Source organism: Heloderma suspectum, chromosome 1, assembly GCF_057233095.1.
Source record: "Heloderma suspectum isolate Gila_16-S chromosome 1, 16-S_ref, whole genome shotgun sequence".
Classification (NCBI taxonomy): Eukaryota; Metazoa; Chordata; class Lepidosauria; order Squamata; family Helodermatidae; genus Heloderma; species Heloderma suspectum.
The window spans coordinates 239,568,513-239,592,902 of record NC_139458.1 but is presented as its reverse complement, the minus strand read 5'-3'; the positions used below and the strand labels follow the sequence as shown (position 1 = coordinate 239,592,902).

Below are 24,390 nucleotides of genomic sequence, written 5' to 3'. Positions count from 1 at the left end.
AAGCATCTTGCATTCCAGAATGTTTTTCAAAAACTTCTTTCAGTCTATCCATATAATTGTCTGGAGCTTCTCCTTTATTTTGTTTACAGTTATTAATCTTGCTCCAGTCTGCTCACTTTGGGCAAACCTCTGTTATGGCATCTAAAATCTTCTGGCCGGCTCCATTGCGGTCAGACGCTTGTGGGGGTCAGGCTAGCCAGTTGGCTTTTACAAGCAATCTGGTTCACACCTCATTTGGCACAATTACATGGAGCAATTGATTAATGTCAGCCCAGTTGGGGTTGTAACAGTATAGCATGGTCGCTTTCCCCCAGAGTTCCTGTAACAGGTTCTCTGATATCTTCTTGTGGCGGGTCTTTTTCAGTAGAAACTGTTTCAGCTGGCAATTGGGAGAACAGAGGGGCTGTTGGACTAGTCAAAGGTGCACGTTGTAATTTTAAAGTGGCCAGTTGCCCTTTCCATTTTTTCTGTGAGTCTTTAAGACTTTGTTCCCAGGACTCATAAATCCTTTTAGAAGCTTCTGCATACCAATCAAAACATGCATCCCATTGACCCTGTACCACCTTGGATTCCTGAGATTCCAAGGCTCTCCTTAAATGCACAATTTTGTCCAAACTGAAAGTCCCAACCAAGGGAAATTGTTTGGATGGGTCATTCCCAGTCAGAAATTTCCATTCATCCGAAAAATTGCAAGTCTTAGATCTGAAATTATTGTACATGTACGCCCCTTTGGGGGACGGCAGAGCCTCTTTTGAAGATCCCGACCCCATTCTCAATTCACACAAGGGCACACAGGAAAACAATCAGGAGGTCTCCACAAGTTGTGAGAAATGAAAGGCACTGCCAAATTCCAAGGTACAGTCAGAGACTGACTCTCACTGAATTGGAGGCACAATCATGATCCAGGGAACTCATACCATGGCAGGGAGTGAAGGAAAGGTCAGGTCACTCACTGCAATCTCCGTTCATTCAGGAAAGGCTTATTCGGGAGGTCTGGTGCTTTGACAGCTGGCTTATACCATGGAGGGAGGGGGGGAAAACTCACTCCCACAAGGTTCCAGCAGCTATTCTTCCACCATGCACCCCTGCCGTCGAACCTCACGACAAGCGGAGACCCAGAGCAGTGGCCTAGAGTTTCAGAATTTGCCCTGGTCTTTTTTCCTCAACTCACACAAGGCAACTCTCATTCACCTGATGCCGTATCCCCACGGAGCTCTGTAACCAAAACCAAAACAAACACTAAAGAAAAACCTTGCCAAGTGCTTAAAGTACTGACTGTCTCTTTAAAGGCGGTATCCCATTAGCCAAGGCAGAATTGTTCCATGGGCAGCCCCACATTGAGTCCCAGACTTAGTGATTTCAAAAGGCCTCTTACATTGGTGTGCGCTTCTGGGATGTTCAATGAGTGACAGTCCAAATTGGTTCGATCCTCCTCAGCATTTGGGATCCGAGTCACGGCACCAAATTGTTAAGGAAATATCCAAGGCAGGTTAGGTTAAACAGTCAGAAATTTATGACAGCACCACATAGCTTTGGGCGTTAGCCAAGAGCTGAGTCTCCTCAAAAAGAAAACAGGGTATCTTTATACATACTGAAACTTGGAGAACAAATAAAACACACTATGCGTGCTCAGAAACTAATTAGTACTCAGTAACAGCCTTATCAGTACAGCTACATTATTATCTCTTACTTCTAAGGTCCTAAGCTACTCCTTAAAAATAATTTCTTGCCTATAATGAGCAACTTACAATTACCTTCTCATTGTCAAACACACATATGGTTTTCCAATGCCATCAGGCACCTTGGTTGGTTGCTTGAACCAAACTACTCAAGCGGCCTAGTCAGGCCTACCTTCGTACATCCTACTGGAATAGCCCAACAGGAATGTAAAAGTAGAATACAGAAGGGGATAGTAAATTACTTTAGAGAAAATCATGGTAAAGACACTTCAGATGGGATATGGTGGGATTGTATGAAAGTTGTAATAAGAGGACAATATATTAAAGAAATGTTATTCAGAATAATGCTAAAAACCAATCTAGAATTAGAAAGAACTGTAGAAGTCCTAACAGCGCAATATAGATGTACTAGATCACAAGCAATTAGACAAAAAATGGAAAGGAAAAGAATGGAACTACATTTGGTAGATATTGATAAAACAGTGGTAGATCTGCAGTACGTTAAACAAAGATATTACTAATTTGATGGGAAAGGACCAAGAATGCTAGCAAAAAGGGTTAAAAAAAGGGGAAATAGTAATAGAATTATAGCTTTAACAACTGAGGAAGGGAGAAAAACTTATTGTGCAAATGAAATTGGGAAAATATTAACCAAATATTATGGACCAGCACCAGGAACACAATTACCGGATACATTGAAACAATCAAGGATAACTCTTTTATTAAAACTGGATAAGGTTCCAGAAATTGCTGATTCATATCAGCCCATTTGATTATGAAATGTGGACTATAAATTTTTTTGCTACTGTATGGGCAGACTAAAGACAGTGATAGGTGAAATAATCCACCCAGCCCAGTTTGGATGTATTCCAAAAAGGTATGTGGCGGATCCTGTTAGAAAGTTACATAGTTTAATCACTTTTGCAAAAAAATTGAATTTTTCAATTTTAGCCTTTAGCAATTTTAGCCTTGGATCTCTATAAGGCATTTGATAGTATAAACTTAAAATTTCTATTAAATGCTTCACAAGTATACAAATTTGGCCCAAAATTATCGCATATTTTACAAACAATTTATGCTCTAACATCAGCAACAATTAGATTTAATAATATGGAAACATCCCCCTTTAATATTCAGTCTAGTACTAAACAGGGATGTCCCTTATCTCCACCATTATTTGATCTAGTAATTGAATTTTTAGCAGATAATCTAAGAAACAGTTATATTACTAAGAAAGTGGCAATCAGATATCAAACCCATTTAATAAATTTATATGCTGATACTATACTTATGTTAGAAAACCCCAAAATAGACATAATGCCCATTAAAGAGGAATTAGAACATTATCAGAAAGTATCAGGTGTGAAAGTTAATTATACAAAATCGGATTTGCTATATTATAACATACCCCCAACTGATGAATTGGACATGTCTAACCAATTAAAAATTCCGTTAGTCCACAAATAATTTTGCTATTTAAGAGTCCAAATTACAAAAAATATGAATAAATCCTTCCAATTAAACTATGGAAGAATTTGGAAGCAAACAATAGCTGATATTAAAAGATGGAATAAAATGAATTTGTCACTATTGAGTTAGAATAAGATATAGAAGGATAGAGGAAGGTGGATGGGGAATACCACAGTTAAATTTATATTATGTGGTATTATTAACTGTGGTATTAATACCACAGTTAAATTTATATCCTATCAACTTACACATTTAGGGTGCAATCCTATGGGGATAGGCTACGAACTTGGATAGGCTACGTACTTGCCTACGAACTTGGAGGCAACCGCCTATCCAATGCAAGGCAGGATAGGCGCTTCGGCCATCCTGCATTTGCAGCTAGACAGCCGATTTCAGCTGTCTAGCCACAGGAAGGCGGAGTGAGGGAAGCTGCTGCTGGACAACACATAGGATGTGTCGTACTGGCATTTCTGCCTTCCCTGCCCCAGAATGCCCCCAGAGCGCCCCGTTTTCGCTGCTCCATGCTCCTCTTCCGAGCATGGAGCTCGGGTCTGTTCCGAGCTGCTGGTGAGGCGGTGCAGGAGCGGGGGGAAGGACGGTACCCAGAAACAGACGTATCCTGTGACCGTCTAGCCGCTGACTAGCAGCCATAGGATTTCTCCCTCCATGTCTATAATTAATGGCTCGCAAGAGAAACATTGAGTTCACATAGAAAAGGCCTTATTTCAAGATATAGATCTCACATTACTGCTCTTTATTTAAAAAAAAAGCATTATTATTATAATATTTATTTATATTCCACCTTTTTCCCAATACAGGGACTCAAGGCAGCTTTACAACATTAAAAAAATGTACAGTTAAAACATATAAATAGAAATACACAAAAGTTAAAAATATAATTAAATCATCAATAATATTAAAAACTGATAAAATATCAAAATTGGAAGACAACAAACAATATAAACCATAGCATCAATCCATCATATTCTCACAGGTCCGGACTAACTATCCCCAGAGTCCTGCTGGAACTAAATAGTTTTTACGTGCCTGTGAAAACATAGCAAGGAGGATGCCACTCCCGCCACTCTGGGAAGGGAGTTCCAGAGCCTTGGAGCAGCCACCAGGAAGGCCCTCTCCCACGTTCCCACCAGGTGAGCCTGTGGTGGTGGCAGGACTATGAGAAAGGCCTTCCCTGAAGATCTCAAGGCATGAGCAGGCTTGCAGGGGAGAATATGGTCTTTCTGATAACCTGGACCTGAGCTGTATAGGACTTTATAGGACATGACCAGCACTTTGAATTGTGTCTGGAAACAGACTGGGAGCCAGCGAAGCTGTTTTAGCGGGGGAGTTGTATGCTCCCTGTAGCCAGCCCCCGTCGACAGTCTGGCATCCGCTCTTTGAACCAGCTGAAGTTTCCGAGCACTCTTCAGAGGCAGCCCCACGTAGAGCGCGTTACAGTAATCCAAACGGGATGTAACTAAGGCATGTGTTACTATGGCCAAGTCAGACATCTGAAGGAACGGGTGCAGCTGGCGCACGAGCTTTAACTGTGCAAATGCACTCCTGGCCACCACTGAATCCAGAAGTACATCCAAGCTGCAAACCTGCGTCTTCAGGGGGAGCGTAACCCCATCCAGCACAAGCTTAATCCCTATTCCCTGATCTACCTTTCGACTGGCCAGGAGCACCTCAGTCTCGTCTGGATTAAGCTTCAAATTGTTTGCCCTCATCCAATCCATTACTGCTGACAGGCACCGGTTTAGCACCACAACAGCTTCCTTGGAATTATATGGAAAGGAAAAGTAGAGTTGGGTGTCATCAGCATACTGGTGACACTGAACCCCAAAACTCTGGACAACTTCTCCCAATGGCTTCATGTATATGTTAAATAGCATGGGGGACAAAGCAGAACCCTGAGGAACCCCACAGGCCAATGGCCAGGTTGCTGAACACAAGTCCCCCAGCACCACCTTCTGGGCCCGCCCCTCCAAGAAGGAATGGAGCCACTGTAAAACAGTGTCTCCAAGTCCCATCCCAGCGAAGTGGCCCAGAAGGATACCATGGACGATGGTATCTCAGCAGTATCGAAAGCTGCTGAGAGGTCCAGCAGAACCAACAGGGACACAGTCCCCCTGTCTAGTTCCTGGCATACGTCATCTGTCAAGGTGACCAAAGCTGTTTCTGTCCCATGATTGGGTCTGAAGCCAGATTGAAATGGATCTAGACAATCTGTCTCATCCAGGAATCCCTGGAGTTGGGAGGCCACCACGTGCTCCAATACCTTGCCCAGAAATGGAATATTGGAGACTGGCTGATAATTATCCAGGTGGGGTTCAGGGAAGGCTTTTTTAACAGAGGTTTCACCACTTCCTCCTTCACACAGGCTGGAACTCTGCCTTGACTAAGGGAGGCATTAACCACTCCACTTACCCACTCGGCCAGTCCACCTCTGGCTGCTTTTGTGAGTCAGCAAGGGCAAGGATCTAGAACACACGTGGTGGCTTTCACCTCTTCCAAGATCCTGTCCACATCCTCAGGCTGTACAAATTGAAAAGTATCCAATAACACTTGGACAAGCAGGGGCCAAAGTTACATCCACGGGGTCTGTATCAACTATAGCGTCCAAGTCAGAGTGGATCCGAGCAATTTTGTCTGGAAAGTGCTGAGCAGATTGTTCACAGCGGGCTATCAAGAGGTTTAAATTATCCTCTTGCGGGCTGGTATATAAAAGACCCCTGACCACTCAAAACAGCTCTGCTGGTTGGCTGTTTGCAGACGCAATAGTGGCTGAAATTTTTTTGCTGCCCGTATTGCCACAGAGTAGGCCTTCAAATAGGCTCTAGCCCGTGTTTGATCGGATTCACTCTGAGTTTTCTGCCAGTGTCGCTCTAGTCGTCTTCTCACTCGTTTCATCGCCGCCAGCTCCCTAGAAAACCAGGGTGCTGGTGTGGCTCTCATTTCAGGAGCGATTGTGTCCACGGCCCTGGTCATTTCTTCATTCCAGAGATTGGCCAGGGCTTCGACAGAATTGCCTTCTGGAGCAACAGGAAAATCCCCAAGAGCCGTCAGGAAACCATTCTGATCCATCAGCCTCCTGGGGTGGACCATCTTAATTGGCCCTCCACTCCTGCAGAGGTTATGAGTGCCAGTAAATCTAAACCCCACCAAGTAGTGTTCTGTCCATGACAATGGAGCTATAGAGAGTTCCTCCACTCTTAGATCACTATTACCCCATCCAGCACAGAAAACGAGGTCCAGAGTGTGCCTAGAAGCATGGGTGGGGCCAGATACCTTTTAGGAGAGACCCATGGTTGTCATGGTGGACACTTCCAACAGGGCAGCCTCAGCATGGATGTTGAAATCCCCCAGCTCAACAAGCCGAGGGGTCTCCAAAACCAACCCCGAGATTACCCTGGCTAGCTCAGGAAGGGAGACTGTTGAGCAGCAGGGTGGACAGTACACCATCAGAAACCCTATTAAAAATTTAAAAGGGCATACAACAACAATATACAAGTATTATGGCTATATTAAAGATTTAAAGATATAGAAAGGAATTATTGATGCCTAGGATATCTCCACTGATACCAATTTGTGGTTATCCAGACTTTCATCTAAAAGAGAGAATGATAAAAAAAGACTTTAAAAGATAATCAGTTGGGTAGATTAATGCATTATTATACAGATTCATCACCTATAACTAGGACTTTCTGGAGGACGCCACTGAGGAATACAAACATTACATGGTTAACATTGTATCAATTATCAACATTTATTAGAAAGCAGTGTATTATACAGCAAGATACCAGAAACTGGACAGATTTTGAAAGAATGGTAGTTACCATAACAGAAAAAGATAAAGGACAAATAAAAGTTAAAGGCACAAAGAAGAATGGCTTCTGGTCTCTTTTTATCCTATTCCAAACTCAGCTCCTTGCTCTTGCATCTCCCCCTTCCTCTTAGGGAGGATGAGCTGGGTTTTTCATACTTCTCCAGCTGTGCTGGCCCCTTGGCACACCAAGCTGGTTTATGACCTTGAGTCCCTGATAAGGACTCGTCCTAGCACCTTCGATCTTGGCATGCCCACATCTCTTCCTCCCTCCAGGTGGTCTGACTTGTAAATCTTCTTGCAGGATCCTTCCTACCATAAAACACTAAAACACAATCTAAAACAATGCAAAGTAAAATTAACTCTTTCCCACCACACCTTTGGCCCCCTGAGGCCTCTTCCTTGACACAGGTGGAGGAGGGTTACTATCTTGTTCTTTCTCTCAGCAGCAAAATGTCTTGGGCCAGCCCTGGGTAGATCTCCATACTCCAGTTTGCCTTCCAAGGAGCTCTCTTTCTCTCCCTCAGCTCTGTCTGTCTGTCTGCTGCTGGTTGCTTGGAGCACTTTTCTAATTGCCCTTTGTTGCAGATCCCGCTGCAGAGAAAGGGCATTCAGATCCCTCAAAACCCTCCCTGGAGGCTGTGCATAAGTCTAGCAACACGCTCTGCAGGGTCTTTACAGAGCTCCTCTATTCTAACCAGCCAGTCTGCCTCCCTCCGAACCTCCACTGCCACTCCCCACCCCCACAGCGTGGCAAGGCATGACCCAGCACTGCACCACTGTAGTAGCTATGCGTGAGGTGCTGATAAAGCCCCCCAAAGCCCTCCTTGGAAGTCACATGCAAGCTGGGTAGTAGCTTTGCAAGGCCTTTTACAGTTCTCTCTCTGCTTTGGCCTCCCTCCCTCCCTCAGTGGTGGCCCCCCATCTGTGGACGACCTCCCCAATGAGGTCTGCCTGGCGCCATCATTGGTGTCTTTTCGGTGCCTGGTTAAGACCTATCTCTTTTCCTAGGCATTTGGCAGCACATGATGAGCTTTAATCGGTCCTGGATGTGTCTTTAGTTATGAATGACTGTTCAAAGTTGTTTTTAGTTATATGTGGTTTATGTATATTGTCTGTGTACTTTTAGGTAAATGGCTTTTAAACTTTGTGTATTGTATTTTAGTGTTTTAACTTCTGTAAACCGCCCAGAGAGCTTATGATATAGGGTAGTATAGAATTGTTAACAATAACAACAAAAACAATAATATATTCTACGGTCACCAATTTCATTGGATGCTTATTTAGATATATGGGTTGCTTATATTAACATATCTATTTGAAGTGTTGAATCCTTTTTTTCTTTTTTATTGATGATGTTGTGAATGGTTATTGTGAAAGGATATGCTTTTCTTTTTTGCTATGTTATTTTGGTGTTGTTGTTCCCCCCTTTCTCTTTTTAGCTTCTGTTAAAATTGCAATTAAAAAAACCTACTTTTAAGGATTAGTCAACATTAAAAAGTGTTAAGGCTTACTATTTTGAATCTTTTCAGAACAAAAGAGATGAACATCTTTTGAAAAAAAGAAATGTGCCCCAAGAAGAAAGTTTAGAAGATTCAGATGTTGATGCTGATTTCAAAGCAGTAAGTTTCTCAATTAAGGGAAACCCTTACTATAACTGCAAGCTTTTGGCTTCTGCCATTTGAACCTTATATTCAATTAAATGTATTTAGCATTTGTAGAAAAAGCAAACTGAGTTCTGATAGGAGATAGCATCATTATTTAAAATACATGACCTGTTCCTTATTTTGCTGAGAATACTTGATATTTAATAAGAATTGAACTAAACAATTTTTCTTTTGTTCTTTTTGAAGCAAAATGTAACACTAGAAGCTATATTGCAGGTAAGTTGCTAAACAGTGTATTATTCCTTCAGTTGGGCTTATTTAACAGTTGACGTTTTAACTTTCTAAAGTCTGTGTGTTGCTGCAGAATGCTACAAGTGATAACCCTATTATCCAGCTAAGTGCTGTCCAAGCTGCAAGGTAGGCATTTATTTACATTTATTGGGAAGATAAAGTGCTAAGAATTGCTTTTTATTTTATTCACCAGTTTTATTTTAATTTTACAGAAAGCTATTATCAAGTGACAGAAATCCCCCTATTGATGACCTAATAAAATCTGGAATTTTACCAATATTGGTTAAATGTCTAGAAAGGGATGATAAGTAAGTAATGGTTCTTTTTTCTCAATAGTTATTGTCTAAACTAAAGATATCCTTCAAAATCTGTTATGAGCTGAAGCAGTGCAGTTAAATTGCATTTTTCTGCATAAGTGTTTCTAATGTAATTTTGATCTTATTTAGCCTTCAGTATGCTTCAAATAGTGCTGAACTTTATGTTAATGATGTGGCTGAGAAGCTCTATCAAACTTGCAAGGTAGCACCAACTGTCCTGGGTATTTCATGCAGTACATAATCATTCTAGAAGAGCTTGCACAAGTTGTGCCCTCCAGATGAGACACAACGCACAGTCTATATATCGTGGCCTCCTCAGTGCTTAACAACCCTCCTGTCTGTCCATTCTTTCCACTCCTACCTAGAGGGCAGTTTCCACAGCAAAAAAATAAGACTGTCTTCTGATTCCACTATGGGCAAAGGCTTCCCAGACCTGTAATTGGAGCAGAAAGCCTTTTTTCTCTCTCTTAAGAGTCCATTGAGCGCCTACATTTCTGCAATTCATTCCTTGTCCTTGAAGGGCACCACTCCTTTCTCCTGACTACACACTTCCCAAATCAAGGAGTAAATTTGTGTGTGTGTGATTTGGTGGTGATGGGGGGGGGGGGGCAGATAAATAAAACCAGTGTCTTCCCCAGGGCCAAGATCATCTGGTCTGGCTTCAGGTTCTCACAGATAGCTGTGGAGCATTTTCCCCCTTCACCCCTCCCCTGCCTGGGGGAGAAATGACCATAGCTAGGTTCCCCTGATTGTAGATTGATGTCACTCCTCACCCTACAGCCAGGAGTAGGCGCACCATAGACTCTGTCACCTATTGGACCTATTCAGCCAAATGATGCTTACTCCTCTCACTGTTCTCTGCCAGGAGGAAGCAGCACAGCTAAAAAAAGGTGTGATATGGACTTCTTGCTAGGTGTCTCCAGGAATGTATTAGTACTAGATATATGGCAGTTGGGAAGGTTTTTCCATCACAATGTTTCTGGTCCCTCTGTAGGGAGAGCAGTAACACCTACAGTCTTCTGGGGTAGAATCTCTGTAGAGGAAATATGTAAAGCTGCCATGTAGCCTTTGGTTCACACTTTCACCAAATACTCTTAAGGTAGGCCTCTGGGTTTCAGCACATGCAGCCTTTGGGTGCAGTGCTTGTATTTATTTTAAACATATATTTATTTAAAGCATTTTTATCCTGCTCTTCAGCTGAAAAGTCTCCCAGAAGAGCTTAAATAGAATCAATAAAACAAAACAATCCCTGCCCATGGGCTTAAAATCTAAAAGACACAAAAGGAAAAAAAGGATGGAGAGGGAAAAGGAAAAAGCAAACACAGACACCAATTCTTAAAGTTAAGTGGTACTTCTTATAATGACCAGCTGGAATGGAAATGGTTAAAGGAGAAGAGGAACTCAGTGAAGCTGATCTTCCATCCCAGCTAATGGAATGACCCTGCTTCCCCTGCTGCAGCCTGATGGAATGGCAGTTAACAAAGTAGCTACAAAACAAGATAAAAATGGTTGTAAATCATAAATATATATATAAAAATAAAAACATTAAATATACTTAGTTGTCAAAATAAACTAAAAGCCAATTGTAATAAAGTCTTGTACCATTTGTGAAATCCTAAGAGGGATAAGAACTTTGTCACATCTTCAGGCAGCGTATTCCAAAGTCTCAGGGCTACGGCAATAAAAGCCTTGCTTCTTGCTGCTGCTGTTCTGATCTGATGCAGAGACCGAATTGCAGCAGGGCATGCTGACCAGACCATAATTAGTGAATGGGCTCATGTAAGGGCAGATGGTCCTTTAGGTTCCCAAGCCTTTTATGGCTTTAAGGTTCAAACCCAGAGCCTTGAATTTGGCCTGGAAACAATGCAGCTGATGCAAAACAGGTAGAGTATGTTGAGAGAGATGCAGCCATGTTCTATACCAAACTGAAGTTTCCAGATCATCTGGGGAAGACAAAAGGAATTTTTTCTTCACATAAATTCCTGTTCTTCGATGTGCCAAGAGGTCAGTCTTTGCACCCTTGAAGTGTTTTCATTTGGGCCACAGTATTATGTACATGTGGGAAATATTGGTAGGGCCTCACAGGAATAACATGTACTGTCTCTTTCTCTTGCATGTCTCTGCAGATGTTCTTCACAGTTGTATGCTAAGTACATTGAGTTAAGTTCTGTTATAGAAGTTGAGAGCGTATGCTTTATACCAGGGTATTGAACCCTTTCAGCCTGAAGGCTAAATTCCATTTTGGAGACAGTCTCAGGGGCCACATTCCAGTGGTGCATGGGCCTGAAGGTGAAAGGGGAGGGGCCAGAATACCAACATATTTTAGCATAAAGCTCTTACTGCTAGTAACTAAGCCATAGGAGAGACATTTCCAGCTTTTAGAAGAGGGGGGGGGGGCTGAAGAAAAGCCAAGAAGCCACCAAATGATAGGTGGTCGGGGGAAGGGTGCATAGCTACCTGGGGACCCTAGTGGGCCAGATTTGACCACCAAGCCTGAGGTTCTGCACTCCTGCTTTATATAATTTGGTTTGGGAAGCTTGAAATCAGAAGCTGGTCCTGTCTTTAGATTAGTAGAATGTACTTTACTAGGGATAGATGCTGTCTTCCAGACACGTTGAAGAACAGGAATGTATATTAAAAATGCCCTTATTATAAATCAGGCAACCAAAACTTGAAAAATGTAAGCTTTTATACATGGCTGCTGTGCAGCAATTTGTTTGGTGGGTCACAAGTCATGCAGTTCTGTTGCAGAGATAATGAATGAAAAAAAATGAACTGAGAATGAGACAAGACTGATATGATGCTATTATATTTTAGTAGGTAAACCGTGATGCATTTTGGCTATTTCTATAAAGGGAATAGTACGTGTTTGTACAGATTTTAAACAATATTGAAAATTTCAGTTATGAATTTAGTTATTTGAATTATGAATGATATGGTTACATTACATTTTTAATATTGATTCTATAGATTTCCTTATGAAGATGGCTGAAATGTGTCATGAGACTAACTATTAAATAGCACCTTATTGGTAATAGCACCAATCTTTATTGGTAAATAGCACCAATTGTATCTTTCCTGTACTAGAGGTAACCTGCAGGAAGTCTCAACTGTACATTATACATTAGACATCATTAAGAATATACATTTGACATCATCATTGGATGAAATTATATCAGAGTCATTTCTGAATTACATAGCCATGTTAATCTTTTTACTAGTGAAATAATTCTTCACAGAAACCTACGATTGTTAAAAATTTCAAATACAGGAGTAGAAGATACAAATTATTATTGAGAATGTTTTCATCTATGCAAGTTCCATGATATTACTTTGCATCGTGGTCTGTGTATACATGATAAGCATTTTCTGTAGCCTTCCAATTTGCAGAATACTTCATTATCTTTAAGACAACTCTGGGGTAGGGCACTATAACTGAGGCAGATAGTGCTGTTCAAAATGGCTCCTGAACACACAGCTGAACCAGATTCCAGCTCTCTGGCAACAGGATCCCACTAGCTATCAAATAAGTTTTTGTGAAAGTTAATTTCTATAGCTCAGTAGATTTTACAGTCTCTAGGGTTCTCCCACTTGCTTAGTTTGCCTAGATTCAGGATTCTCTATTTCCTTCTATCTGGCTGTGTCTTAAATGAATAGCTTTAGAGGTCTAACGTGAATGTATTCTGCCATTCTGTTATCCTATGTTAGGAAAATCTCGGGAGGCAAGAGGCAGCTGTCTAAGAAATCTTCATGCTAGAAATTCTATATATATTGATGTTTTGCAAAAAGTCCTGATAGAAGTGTGTAGAACAGTTGACATCTCAATTTTTTCAGAAACAATAATAAAGGTTGAATTACATTTGGTACTTACTTTTCAAGGAAGTTGTAGCAGCAGACATAAGGGGTAGAAAGACATAATGGAATTTTATTACAGAATACTGAATTAATGTTTCAGTAGGATTTCAGCATGTACTTCCTCTGTGCTGGCATATTTTGTGGTGCAAATATTACTGCTACTGTAGTGTTTTCTGTTTCTTAACAGTCCTTCCTTACAGTTTGAAGCCGCATGGGCCCTGACTAACATAGCATCAGGCACTTCTGTACAGACTCAAGCTGTTGTACAGTCTAGTAAGTTTTCTAAGAGCTTTAACTTTGGGAGTGGGTGCTTATTTGTAGGTGAAGATATGCATATGACTTCTTCATTTGGCATATTTGTTTTAAAAAAGAAAGAATTACAAAGATTTTCTGAGGTATAAGATGCTTGTTTTGTAAGCATGTTGCTTTCTCCAGGTAAGTAACATTGAGAGCCTGTTTACAGGTTACCCTCATAATATGGGAATGTGTTAAATTGAGCTCTCTGCTGCCTTTTTTGGTAATTGGATGAAGGGAGCAATAGTTAATCTTTGAGAAGTTAAAAAAGGCATCAGGTGTTGGAGATCCCTCATAGTAGCTGCCGTCTTAGGATGCAAGCAGAGTATTGGGTACAGTCCCTAGCTGCTGCTTGTCTGTGCTGGGCTAAACTGGAGCAGAGTAAGAGCAGCTCCAGGGAGAAAATAGTTAGGTTGTGATGTGGGGAATCCTTCACTTCCCACTTGCATATGGGTGGGTGAAGAGTATGGTGTGGTTTCTGGGAGCAACTGCTAGACTCCACACTCACTCTGGCTACTCATCAGTGCAGGTAATGCCAGTAAGAAGGAAGCTCAACAAGACAGAGGTTCTGTTAATGGGTGGTTTACTGAACTGGGAAGGTGGTATTCAACCTGTTCTGGATGTGGTTGCACTCTTCCAAGAGCATCAGATTCATGGTCGGGGGTGCTGATAGTGTTTTCACTGGAGGTCCAAGTGGCATCTGTGGCACAGTTTGCCTTTTACCAGCTGAGGATGGTGCACCAGCTGCAGTCCCACCTTACAGGGATAAGGCCTCTAGACTTTGATAATGTCTAGCCTGAATTATTGCAATGTGTTGCTTATAGGACTGCCTTCGAAAACATCTCAGAAACTTCAGTTAGTCCAAAACACAGTTGCTGGGCTGCTACCTGGGTTTAGCTGACAGAATCATATCACGCCAGTTCTTAAACAACTGCACTGGCTGACAATCTGTTTCCAAGTGCAATTCAAATCTTATGCTTTTGACATCCTAGACAATTTGGAACGTGAATACGTTAAAGATAACCTTTTTGCACATGAGTATGCCTGTGAATTGAGATCAGTGTTGAAGGCCTTTCTCTGAGTGTCCTGCCTTCTGAGATTAGGTGTGTAGCAACCGGAGAGAGAGTGTTTTTGGTGATGATGGCCCCTCTGGAATACTCTTCCAAGGGAGTCTCACAAGGCACCACCTTTATTGTCAGCGCTAGACCTTTTTATTTTCCCAGGTTTTTTAATACCAACTGGATTGGGGATTTTATCTTCATTTATAGTTTTTTGTGGTTTTATTGGTTTCATATTATGTTAATATGGTCTGTAAGCCACCTTGAAATACAAGAATGGGATATAACGCTTGAATTGAGTAAAGGAATTCTGGGGCGGCGGGGGGAATCTGTCTCCTTAGTCCTTCCCTCCCCCCCATTGTTGTTCTGCCCCACCTCACTCACCATAATACGTTTCCATCCTGGAGAACGCAAGATGGAGCCAAGTTGGGAGAAGGAGGCCTAGCTCCACCCATAGCAGTGGTATCAATGATGGCTAGATCGTCTCATTATTGAGGCCACTTTTATAGGTAAGATACAAGTAGAGTCACACCAGCTTTGGCAAACCAAGACATGCCTCAGACATCAAAGCAAAAGCTGCAGCCTAGCAGAGATTCTGAGTAGGAATAATTTATCTGGTAATCCTCCAACCAAGAAGATGGGCTTCCAAGTATGGTGATATACATATACCCTTGCTTTCCCTGAAATTAGCTCCCGGATTGGGCTATGGAGAAGCAATAGAAAGGTATTGCTCCCATCCTTGCACCCTGGATCTAGCAGACGGAGGTAGCGAGTCTGAAACAAGTTCCAGGTGGGTGCGGGCTATGTGTTTCCAGCGAAAGCTGATTTTGGAAGGTGGCCATAAATAATCTGAAACACTTTCATTCCCACTCCCAAACTTAGGTCTTCATTTGTCAGGAAGACAGGGAACTTTTGCATTGTTTTTCACGCTCTCCTGTGTCATGCAAGGAGAGAATGTTGGGAAGGGACTATTCAACATAAGGCCTTTGGCAAAATATACTCTCTTCATTAAAGTAATTGTTCTTTGTATTATGAGAAGGCACTTACCTTCCTAGATGATGAATGAAACCTCCTTGTTGGTGAATGAAACCTGGATCTTATTTTAAATTTTCATTTCAGAGTGTAAATGTCAATATCCTTTTCCCTCTTGCTCCCTCCTTAAAAACTAATTATGCAAAAACACATTTCTAATTAATTTTCAGTTAATACCAGTGGAATTTCCTGAAATCTCATTAACAAATAGTTATGGTATTACATATGTTCTGATAAGTAAGAAAATACAACACTTTTTATGGCTGTCATATTTCACTTAAGTGAGTCCAGTGTACTGCTGTTACAGATGCAGTCCCTCTCTTCTTAAGACTGCTCCATTCACCACATCAAAATGTTTGTGAACAAGCTGTTTGGGCTCTTGGGAATATTATTGGTAAGTGTCAACTGTATTTCTAAAAAAAATTATTTCACAGGCATTGAAGGCTCTAAAATCTAATCTTATACATTGGCATTACCCCATAAGGCTATGTTTCCTCCAAGTTCTCTAACTGGTGCAATAGATTTAAATAAGAAAATACTTTTATTTTGGAAATATAGGATAAATTATGTTCCTCAAATTTTCATTGAATAGATTTTTTGTGTAGAGGTAAATGGTTACTAATGAGGAAACATAGAACATCAATGTCCAAACATAAGCCACTGCATACATTTCAAGATTTATCCATTATGAATATAATTTTTTTAAAATTTTCATCTCTGTAGGTGATGGTCCTCAGTGTAGAGATTATGTCATATCACTGGGAGTTGTCAAACCTCTTCTATCCTTCATCAACCCCTCCATTCCCATCACTTTCCTCCGGAACGTCACATGGGTCATTGTAAATCTCTGCAGGAATAAGGATCCCCCACCACCTATGGAAACAGTTCAGGAGGTAAATAAAGAATTTCAACTAAGTATGGTGGCATTGTAATCTGGTTAAGGAATAATGGAAAAAAGATAATAAACAGCATCAGAGAAATTACAGGCTATGAGTTCCAATTAACTCCAACAACTATACTCCTGGGTGATATTAAAGATCAGATCCCTAGAGATTCAGTTGTGATGGTGAGTTATATGTTAATAGCTGCAAGGATTGTTGTAGCAAGAATTTGGCAATCAACATACCAACAGTCTTTGGTTCAGTAGGGAAAGAAGATTTGGACTATCATGGTGAGGAATAAAATAACAAGCTATAAATTGCTGTGGGAGGGAAGAATGAGTTCTATCCAGACTTTCCAAAAAAGTCAGATTCCTTTCATTTATTATTGGAATAGATTCCAGTCAGGTGATCTAGCAACTATGGATATATTATATGTGTGTTAATCTGAAGTATTGTATTGTTTTGAATTATTATACTGGAAAACAAAATAAAAATTATATGAGGTGGGGGAAAAGAATTTCAACAAAGTACTATTACACCTCAACTTCACTGCAAGTCAGTTTTCCCATAATGGCATATGTGCTGTACATTTTCTTAATGCATATTTATTAGTGCTTCATTTCAGTTATAAATTATAGCACTTCCTCAGGAATTTATCTACCTTATCTGACTGTGAAGTCAAAATCTAATTATATCAGCCAAGACAATACAGCCTAACATGGCATTTATAGTCAGGGCACTTTTCCAAGTTTGAGGCTATGTGAGGAGAAGTTGTTTGCTTGAGTGATTTTTTTTTTTTTTACGCTTGTTAACATGTTGAATCCAAATCTGTACCTAAGCAATAACTTTAGCTTTTACCCTAAAACCAAGGGGGACAGCTAACAGCGACTCCTTACCAGCATCAGTTGTTTTTGCAGCCAAGCTGCTTTAACCAGTTTTGATGAAATTTTGAGGGCAAGTTAATATTAGGCCTAACACTTATCCCAGAGCTTTTTAAAAACCAAAGTTCAAAGTTAAAAAACTTACAAAATGGCAGCCAGTTGAAATGTATTTCACCAATAAATGAAATATATTCAGCATCGGGGGGGAGGGCAATAGGATTGTTCGCTTTCCTGCCTCCAAGGTCAGAAACAGGGGTTGGACCTCAGAGCCAGGAAACTGCACTCCCTGCCCCCTCCCCCTTCCTCTCAGAGCTGGCATGGAAAGAATTGAGCTGGCTACCTCTTTGTGCTTGAAAAATAGGGCATAGATGGGAGAAAGGGGACATTTGGGGGCAGGGAAGGGAGGAGACTGGGACAGCAGCCATGTTATAAATCCTATGGCTGCCCCAGCCTCCTTCCCTTCCCCTTCCCAAAGCCTCTGCTAGGTGGGCAGAAACAGCTGTCTAGCTTAAATGCAGAGTGGGAGGTGCAGTGCGCCTCCTGCTCTGCATAGGATACTTGTATGCCTCTGAGTTCGGAGGCTTAGAAGTGCCCAGGATGGATCTCTTAGGATTGCTTCCTTACTGCTGGCTGGGGAATGCTGGGAGTTGTAAGACCTCTTTCTGTCTAAACATGCATAGGACTGTGCCCTTAACCAGGCTTCTAGTGACACCATGATGCTGAAAAAATGGAAATTTAAAAATCCAAGTTGGTTCCCAAAATCAGTACATCTCAATTAAAACTGAAAGATACAGATCATTTTATAATAATCAATGAAAGGATTAGAGCTACAAAAATAGCACCTAATATTACTTTAGATTCAGATTAGGACCATTTTACTTAGTCGTCCTCCAATCGAGGAGATGCACTTCGAAGTATGGGGATATACAAATTCACTCCCTATCCCTTGCCCCTGATGTTAGTTCCTGGTTTACAGTAGAGAACTCTGCAGCAGCATTAACTGGAGCTTGAACAACAGTGAATCTTCCTTCATGAAGGTATGTTGCCAGTACATTTGGAAATCATGGGCAGTACCCAACGGTGTTATTCTGCATACTTAAATAGCGCTAGTGGAGCTTTGCTGAATTTTTTGTTGTACAAGCAGTTGTGCAAGCATAATGCGCAACTGGTTGTGCAAGCGTGATGCACAACCAGTTGCGCAACCATGCTTGTGTAAACGTAACTTTAGTTTAGTTTAGTTGGATTCTCCTCTTGCACATAGTTTGGAACCTAGTTTCAGCTAGCACAACTCCATTTGCGCTAGTGGAATGACACTGTTGGATACTGCCCCATGTTGTATTACTCTTGAAAGCCAGAGATTTTTCTCCCATAATGTTCAGCTGCATGTTCATTGACAATAAACTTCAACTCCCATCATTCATTATTGAATCATTTCGTTATCCTGTCATTCAGCATTATTTCTGAGTTCTTTACCACAATAGATGATAATGCCTGAACATTCTACTTATAATAAAATCAAGACTATGTGTCCCAACTTCATATAATCTTGCCCGGAGAGTCTGTATCATGAGAGCTATAAGCCATTTTGATAATATCCGTATAAGAAATGTCTGAGATACAGCAATTTAAAGGTTTTCCCTTAAAGTACATTTTTCACTAGCTGGCATCTATTTTTTGCACACCTATAATAAACCCCCAGCTTTTCCTTTTTTGCTAGTTTAGAATGTCTCAAACATTCGGGGAAATAAACAACTGTTTAACTTCTGTAAAATAGCCCTGGAATTGCATTATTTTGCCAATACTATGTCTTCATTATGAATGGTCTCGAGTGGCATTTATTTGGTGGAAACAACAACAACAATGATAAATTAACATGCTGATATAAAAACAAGTGGTAGTCATAAATACTTCTAAAGTACTATCTAATGGTATTTCTGTGGTTTTAAACCTTTCTTTGTTCTGATTACAAAACTTGTCAGTTTTAATTGAAATGTGGTTCTGTCCTCAGCTGGTTCTCTACCTATTTAATCGCTCTTTCAATATCTCCATAGGGAGGCACTCTTCCTCTGCTTTCCCTCTTTTCATTGGGCTCCCTAAGGGCTCTTTACTTGGCCCCCTACTGTTCTCTCTGTATACACTGTCCCTGGGTAGCCTCATCACTTCCCATGGCATTCAGTACCACCTGTATGCTGATGATGCCCAGTCCTACCTTTCTACCCCAAATCTTTCCCCCTCCATCCACTCTTGCATCTCCAGCTGCCTCTCTGATATTTCTGCTTGGATTCTTCATCGTTCTCTCAAGCTCAATATGTCCAAGACCAAACTTGGCATCTTTTCTTTCAAGTCTTCATCTCCTCGTTCATTCTCCTTATCAATTGAAAATGTTGTCATTCACCCTGTTGATCAGGCACAAAACCATTATTTTCTCTTTGATTCCACTCCCCACCCCCAATTCAGTATGTCACTAATTCTTGTCGTGTCTCCCTTTTACAGCACGATTATTGCCCTTTCTCTCTGACCCTTCAGTGAAGACTCTTGTCTGTGCCCTGTTCATCTCTTGCCTTGACTATGGCAATCTTCTCTCTGGTCTCCTGGTGGCTCATCTGTGTCCATCCAGCGCTCTGCTGACAAAATTATTCACCTCTCTTGTTCTGATCATGTGACTCCAATCCTTACATTCCTTCTCTGGTAATCTCATAGAATCATAGAATCATAGAATAGTAGGGTTGGAAGGGGCCTATAAGACCGTCGAGTCCGAATCCTTGCTCAATGCAGGAATCGAAGTCAAAGCAACCCTGACAGATGGCTGTCCAGCTTCACCTTGAATGCCTCCAGTGTGGGAGAGCCCACCACCTCCCTAGGTAATTGGTTCCCTTGTGGTATTGCTCTAACAGTCAGGAAGTTTTTCTTGATGTTCAGCTGGAATCTGGCTTCCTGTAACTTGAGCCCATTCTTCCGTGTCCTGCACTCTGGGATGATCGAGAAGAGATCCTGGCCTTCCTCTCTGTGACAACCTTTCAAGTACTTGAAGAGCGCTATCCTATCTCCCCTCAGTCTTCTCTTCTCAAGGCGAAACATGCCCAGTTCTTTCAGTCTCTCTTCACAGGGCTTTGTTTCTAGTCCCCTGATCATCTCTGTGCCCTGTTCATGTCCTTGTCTTGAAAACCCTCCATGGCTTTGCCATGGGCCACAGCTCGGTGTGACAGAGCACATGTTTTTCATGCAGAAGGTCCCAGGTTCAGTCTCCAGTTTCTCCAGGGAGGGCGAGGAAAGAATCCTGCCTGAAACCCTGGAGAGCTATTGCTGCCAGTCAGTGTTGACAATACTGGGCTCGATGGGCCAATGGTCTGACTCAGTGTAAGGCAGCTTCCTAGGTTCCCTCCTTATCTCTCTGCTCTTATATCCTTACACATCTTTTCCTGTGACCTTCACCTATCAGTTCCTCCACCCTTAGCTGCCCATAGATCTCCTGTCCCCTGAAATGACTCTGCCCATTATCTCAAGCTGCCCCTTATGCCTGGAACCTTCTCTCAGAATGCCTCCATGTGACCACCTCCCTTATTTCCTTTAAGATGCTCCTCAAATTTCACCTTCTCTGGGAAGCCTTTGGATCACCCCCCCCCCAGTCCCTATACCTTATTGAAACTACAACAAAGTACATGTAATTAATCACATAGTTTCCCCTTGTTTACTCATACTTCCATTTCCCCCTTGCTCTGTTGTTTCCCTGTGCCTACTTTAGACTGTGGTTGGGTTGGGAGAGATTGGAACCTGTCATGCTTGTCTCTGTAAAGTGCCATATGTACATAGATGGTGCTAAATAATTACATAATAGATGCAGTGATTTTGACAACCATTTTAGATTTTTTGATTTCCATTTTCTGGGCATCAAAGTGTCACAGAAGGCTAGTTTATACACCAAACTGTGCATCTAAAACAGCTGTTCATAATGTATTTTGTACACATTTTGTGTCATTTCCTGAAATAAATTTCATTTGGCTCCCTTTTTGTAATTTTTCAATGTAGATTTCTAAAAATCTTTGGGTCAAGTGTTAGTTTTAATATAAGCTTGGATTCTGCAGGTCTAAAAACATTCAAGGGAACAATTTCCATTTATATAGCCCCAAAATATGGGAAATCTCCCTGATTAGTTAGGCTTTAAACAGATAAGAAAGCATGATAGAGAACTGCTTATTAATTTAAACAAAAAGATGGCTACAAATGTAAGCTAAATCATGAGCAGCTTTGTTCATATGACAATCCTATTAGAATTGTATATACATGTAGGGACATGCAGGATTCTGGACAAGTGCAGCTGTGTTTAAGCTGAAGTAACTTCACTGAAAGCTAAATTAGATGTGATATAGCAGCCATCTCTCACCTTTCTTTTTAACTCTTTTTGCCTGGGCTGTTCGCCGTCCCCAACTGTGCTTTCCTCACCAAAGGAAGAAGATAGGAGGGTTTCATGGGTTTCACTCTGCCCACGGGCCAGCAGGACCCACTGCTAGCACAACGGGACGCTAGTGATTCAAAAAGCAGCCAGAAACGAGTTGAAATGCTCATTTCGGGAATGAGGCAGGTCAGTGGACCTTGCAGAAGGAAGCTCCACTGACCTGTTCCGATCCGAAAACAAGCATTTATGCTTGTTACTTGGGTTGCTGTTTGAACTGCTTGTTTTCTGTTGCGGTGGGTCCTGCTTGCACAACAAAACGAGGAGTACAACAGCAGTATTTGGTATTGCTCCATACCTTTTACACTGCGGCTGAGAAAGCAGCTGGAGTTGGTGGTAGTCATGATGATCTGGATTAAAAAATGCTTCTGTGGGAAAGGGTCAAACATCCTTGCCACTATTTCAACTAAATTCGCAGCTTCTCATGGCTGTATTTCCATTAACCCCCCCACACACACACTGCTGGAAAAGTGTTTGCATGTCTTCCACATCACATCTAGTTTTGCCTGCAGACTCATTTGATGTAAGGACTTGTTTATGTGGAATGCCAGCACCATTTCCCCACAGAATTGTCAACATTGTACCTGATGGGCTCAGAATCAAGGAACCTAACAGAGCATGAGAGTCTACATTTATTATATTATTAAATATGTCTGTTGCTCCATGGCCATGTTTGTAACTGCAGTAAGTAAATTTAACTGTTGGTCTCTTAGTTTTGCTTGAGTGTATTTTTCAGTGTATTTCACTTTCCTGTAATATTAATGGACTGTTGTAATACATTTTCTTCACCAGATTTTACCAGCCTTGTGTGTTCTCATATACCATACAGATATAAATGTAAGTATAATGCTGAAAGTTTATTTTGCCTGTATCTGAGGAGTCCTTGTTTTTTTTTGAATTTCAAGAGCTTTACTACTTATATTTTTCCTGAACTGTATTAAAAAAATTGTTTCTGTGTCTAGAAGATATACCATGATTTGGCTTTTTTCTTGTGAGAAGAAATAGTAAAAGTAGGAGCTGTCTACCATAATTAATAACATACATATACCATTAAACATTTTTTACTATTGAATTTGTACTGTAATCCTATTAGGGATGTATAGAATTTGTTAAATCTGTTCTGCCTGTGTTTCGTGGATTGTCAGGTGTCTTTGATTCTGTTGTCCACTTGTTGATGGAATTGGATTTTTTTTAAGGATGTATGGAAATTTCGTTCCACTTGCGTAAGTGTGAATTCGTGCGAATCCCTCCCAAAAGTTAAAAATCAGTTCGCAAGTCCACAGAATCCGCATGACTTGGAAACAGCCGGTCTGCTGCAGAATCCATAGATCAGATTCATAAAAATCTGAACTCATTTGAATCCATTTCTCCAACATCCCTAAATCCTATACACACCTCCCTGGCAGTAAGGCACATTGAGCTCCATGGGAGTTACTTCAGAGGCAACATATATAGGATTACTCTGTTAAATGTTCAGTATTAAAGAAAAATATATTTTGTTTAAAGCTTACTGAGGGGGTTCTCTAGCTGAGGAGAAGAGGGACTAGATACCTTGCGGCTATCCCCTCTTCTGGGTCTTTCCCTGACCAGATGGTTCCTGGTGGCCTTACAAGCTGCGGTTGGGTCTGGTGCTGCTGCTGCTGAATGCCAGGTTGGTCCAAAATAACATCTCCCTCATCCATGATTTGATTGCGGATGAGGGAGCTGACCTGGTATGTATTACTGAGACTTGGGTGGGTGAACTGGGAGGGGTTACTCTCCCCAGCTGTGCCCTTCTGGGTACTCAGTGCAGCACCAACACCGACTCAAGCGTCGGGAAGGAGGGGGGTTGCCATGGTCTGTAGGAGTTCTATCTCCCTCTCTAGGCTTTCTGTTCATTTGAGTGCAGATATTGTGTTAGGTACCTGGGATAGATTAGGGATTCTGTTAGAGTACTGCCCACCCCACTACCCTTCAGTCTCTCTGCCTGAGCTGGAGGTGGTCTTGGATTTGGTGCTGAGGACCCCTAGGATGTCGTTCCTGGAAGATTTCAACTTCCATGCCGAGGCCACTGTATCCAGGGCGGCTCAGGGTTCAGGGCTGCCATGACAACCATGGGGCTGTCCCAACATGTCCTTAGCCAAACACATGTAAAAGGACGCACGCGTCATCTGGTTTTCTGTATTGGGTAGGAGGATGGCGATCTGAAAGTGGGAGAATTAACGTCTGTCCCCTTGTCATGGTCAGATCACTTCGTACTGAGATTTAGACCCTTGGCAGCCTTTCCCCTCTGCAAGGGTGGGGGACCTCTTACAATGGTCCGCCCCCGGAGGCTAATGGATTCTGATGGATTCCAGAGGGCTCTGGGGGATTTTCCTGCTGATATGGCTGGTGCTCCTGTCGAAGCCCAGGTCGCTCTGTGGAATGCAGAGATGACTTGGGTGATTGACACGATCACCCACTCCCTCTGAGCAGAGCCTGGCCAGCTCTTTGGTATAGACCTGAGCTGAGGGAAATGAAGCAAGAGTGGAGACAGCTAGAATGCAGGTGGAGGAAAACCCGTGCTGAGTCTGACCAAACACAGGTTAGAGCTCATTATCAAGCCTACTTTGTGGCGGTGAGGGTGGCAAAGAGACAGTTATTTTCCATCAGCATTGCATCTTCTCAGTGTTGTCCAGTGAAGCTTTTTTGAGTGGCCTGTTACAATCCGGGCCAGGGAGAGAGACTGTGGAACCACTGGTAGCATGCTGTGATGAGTTTGCACAGCACT

At 41.8% G+C, this 24,390-nt stretch overlaps 1 protein-coding gene across 2 annotated transcripts in view; it reads left to right on the top strand.

Moving 5' to 3' along the window:
- KPNA3 (karyopherin subunit alpha 3) overlaps positions 1-24,390 on the top strand; it is an 86,535-nt gene that overhangs the window by 31,142 nt on the left and 31,003 nt on the right. For both annotated transcript variants that reach the window (XM_084821501.1, XM_084821490.1), the window contains exons 3-10: positions 8,508-8,597; positions 8,829-8,858; positions 8,947-8,999; positions 9,086-9,181; positions 13,233-13,318; positions 15,737-15,823; positions 16,153-16,322; positions 22,434-22,478. In XM_084821501.1, coding sequence (XP_084677627.1) covers positions 8,508-8,597; positions 8,829-8,858; positions 8,947-8,999; positions 9,086-9,181; positions 13,233-13,318; positions 15,737-15,823; positions 16,153-16,322; positions 22,434-22,478 — 657 coding nt within the window. The remainder of the gene's footprint in view (positions 1-8,507; positions 8,598-8,828; positions 8,859-8,946; positions 9,000-9,085; positions 9,182-13,232; positions 13,319-15,736; positions 15,824-16,152; positions 16,323-22,433; positions 22,479-24,390) is intronic.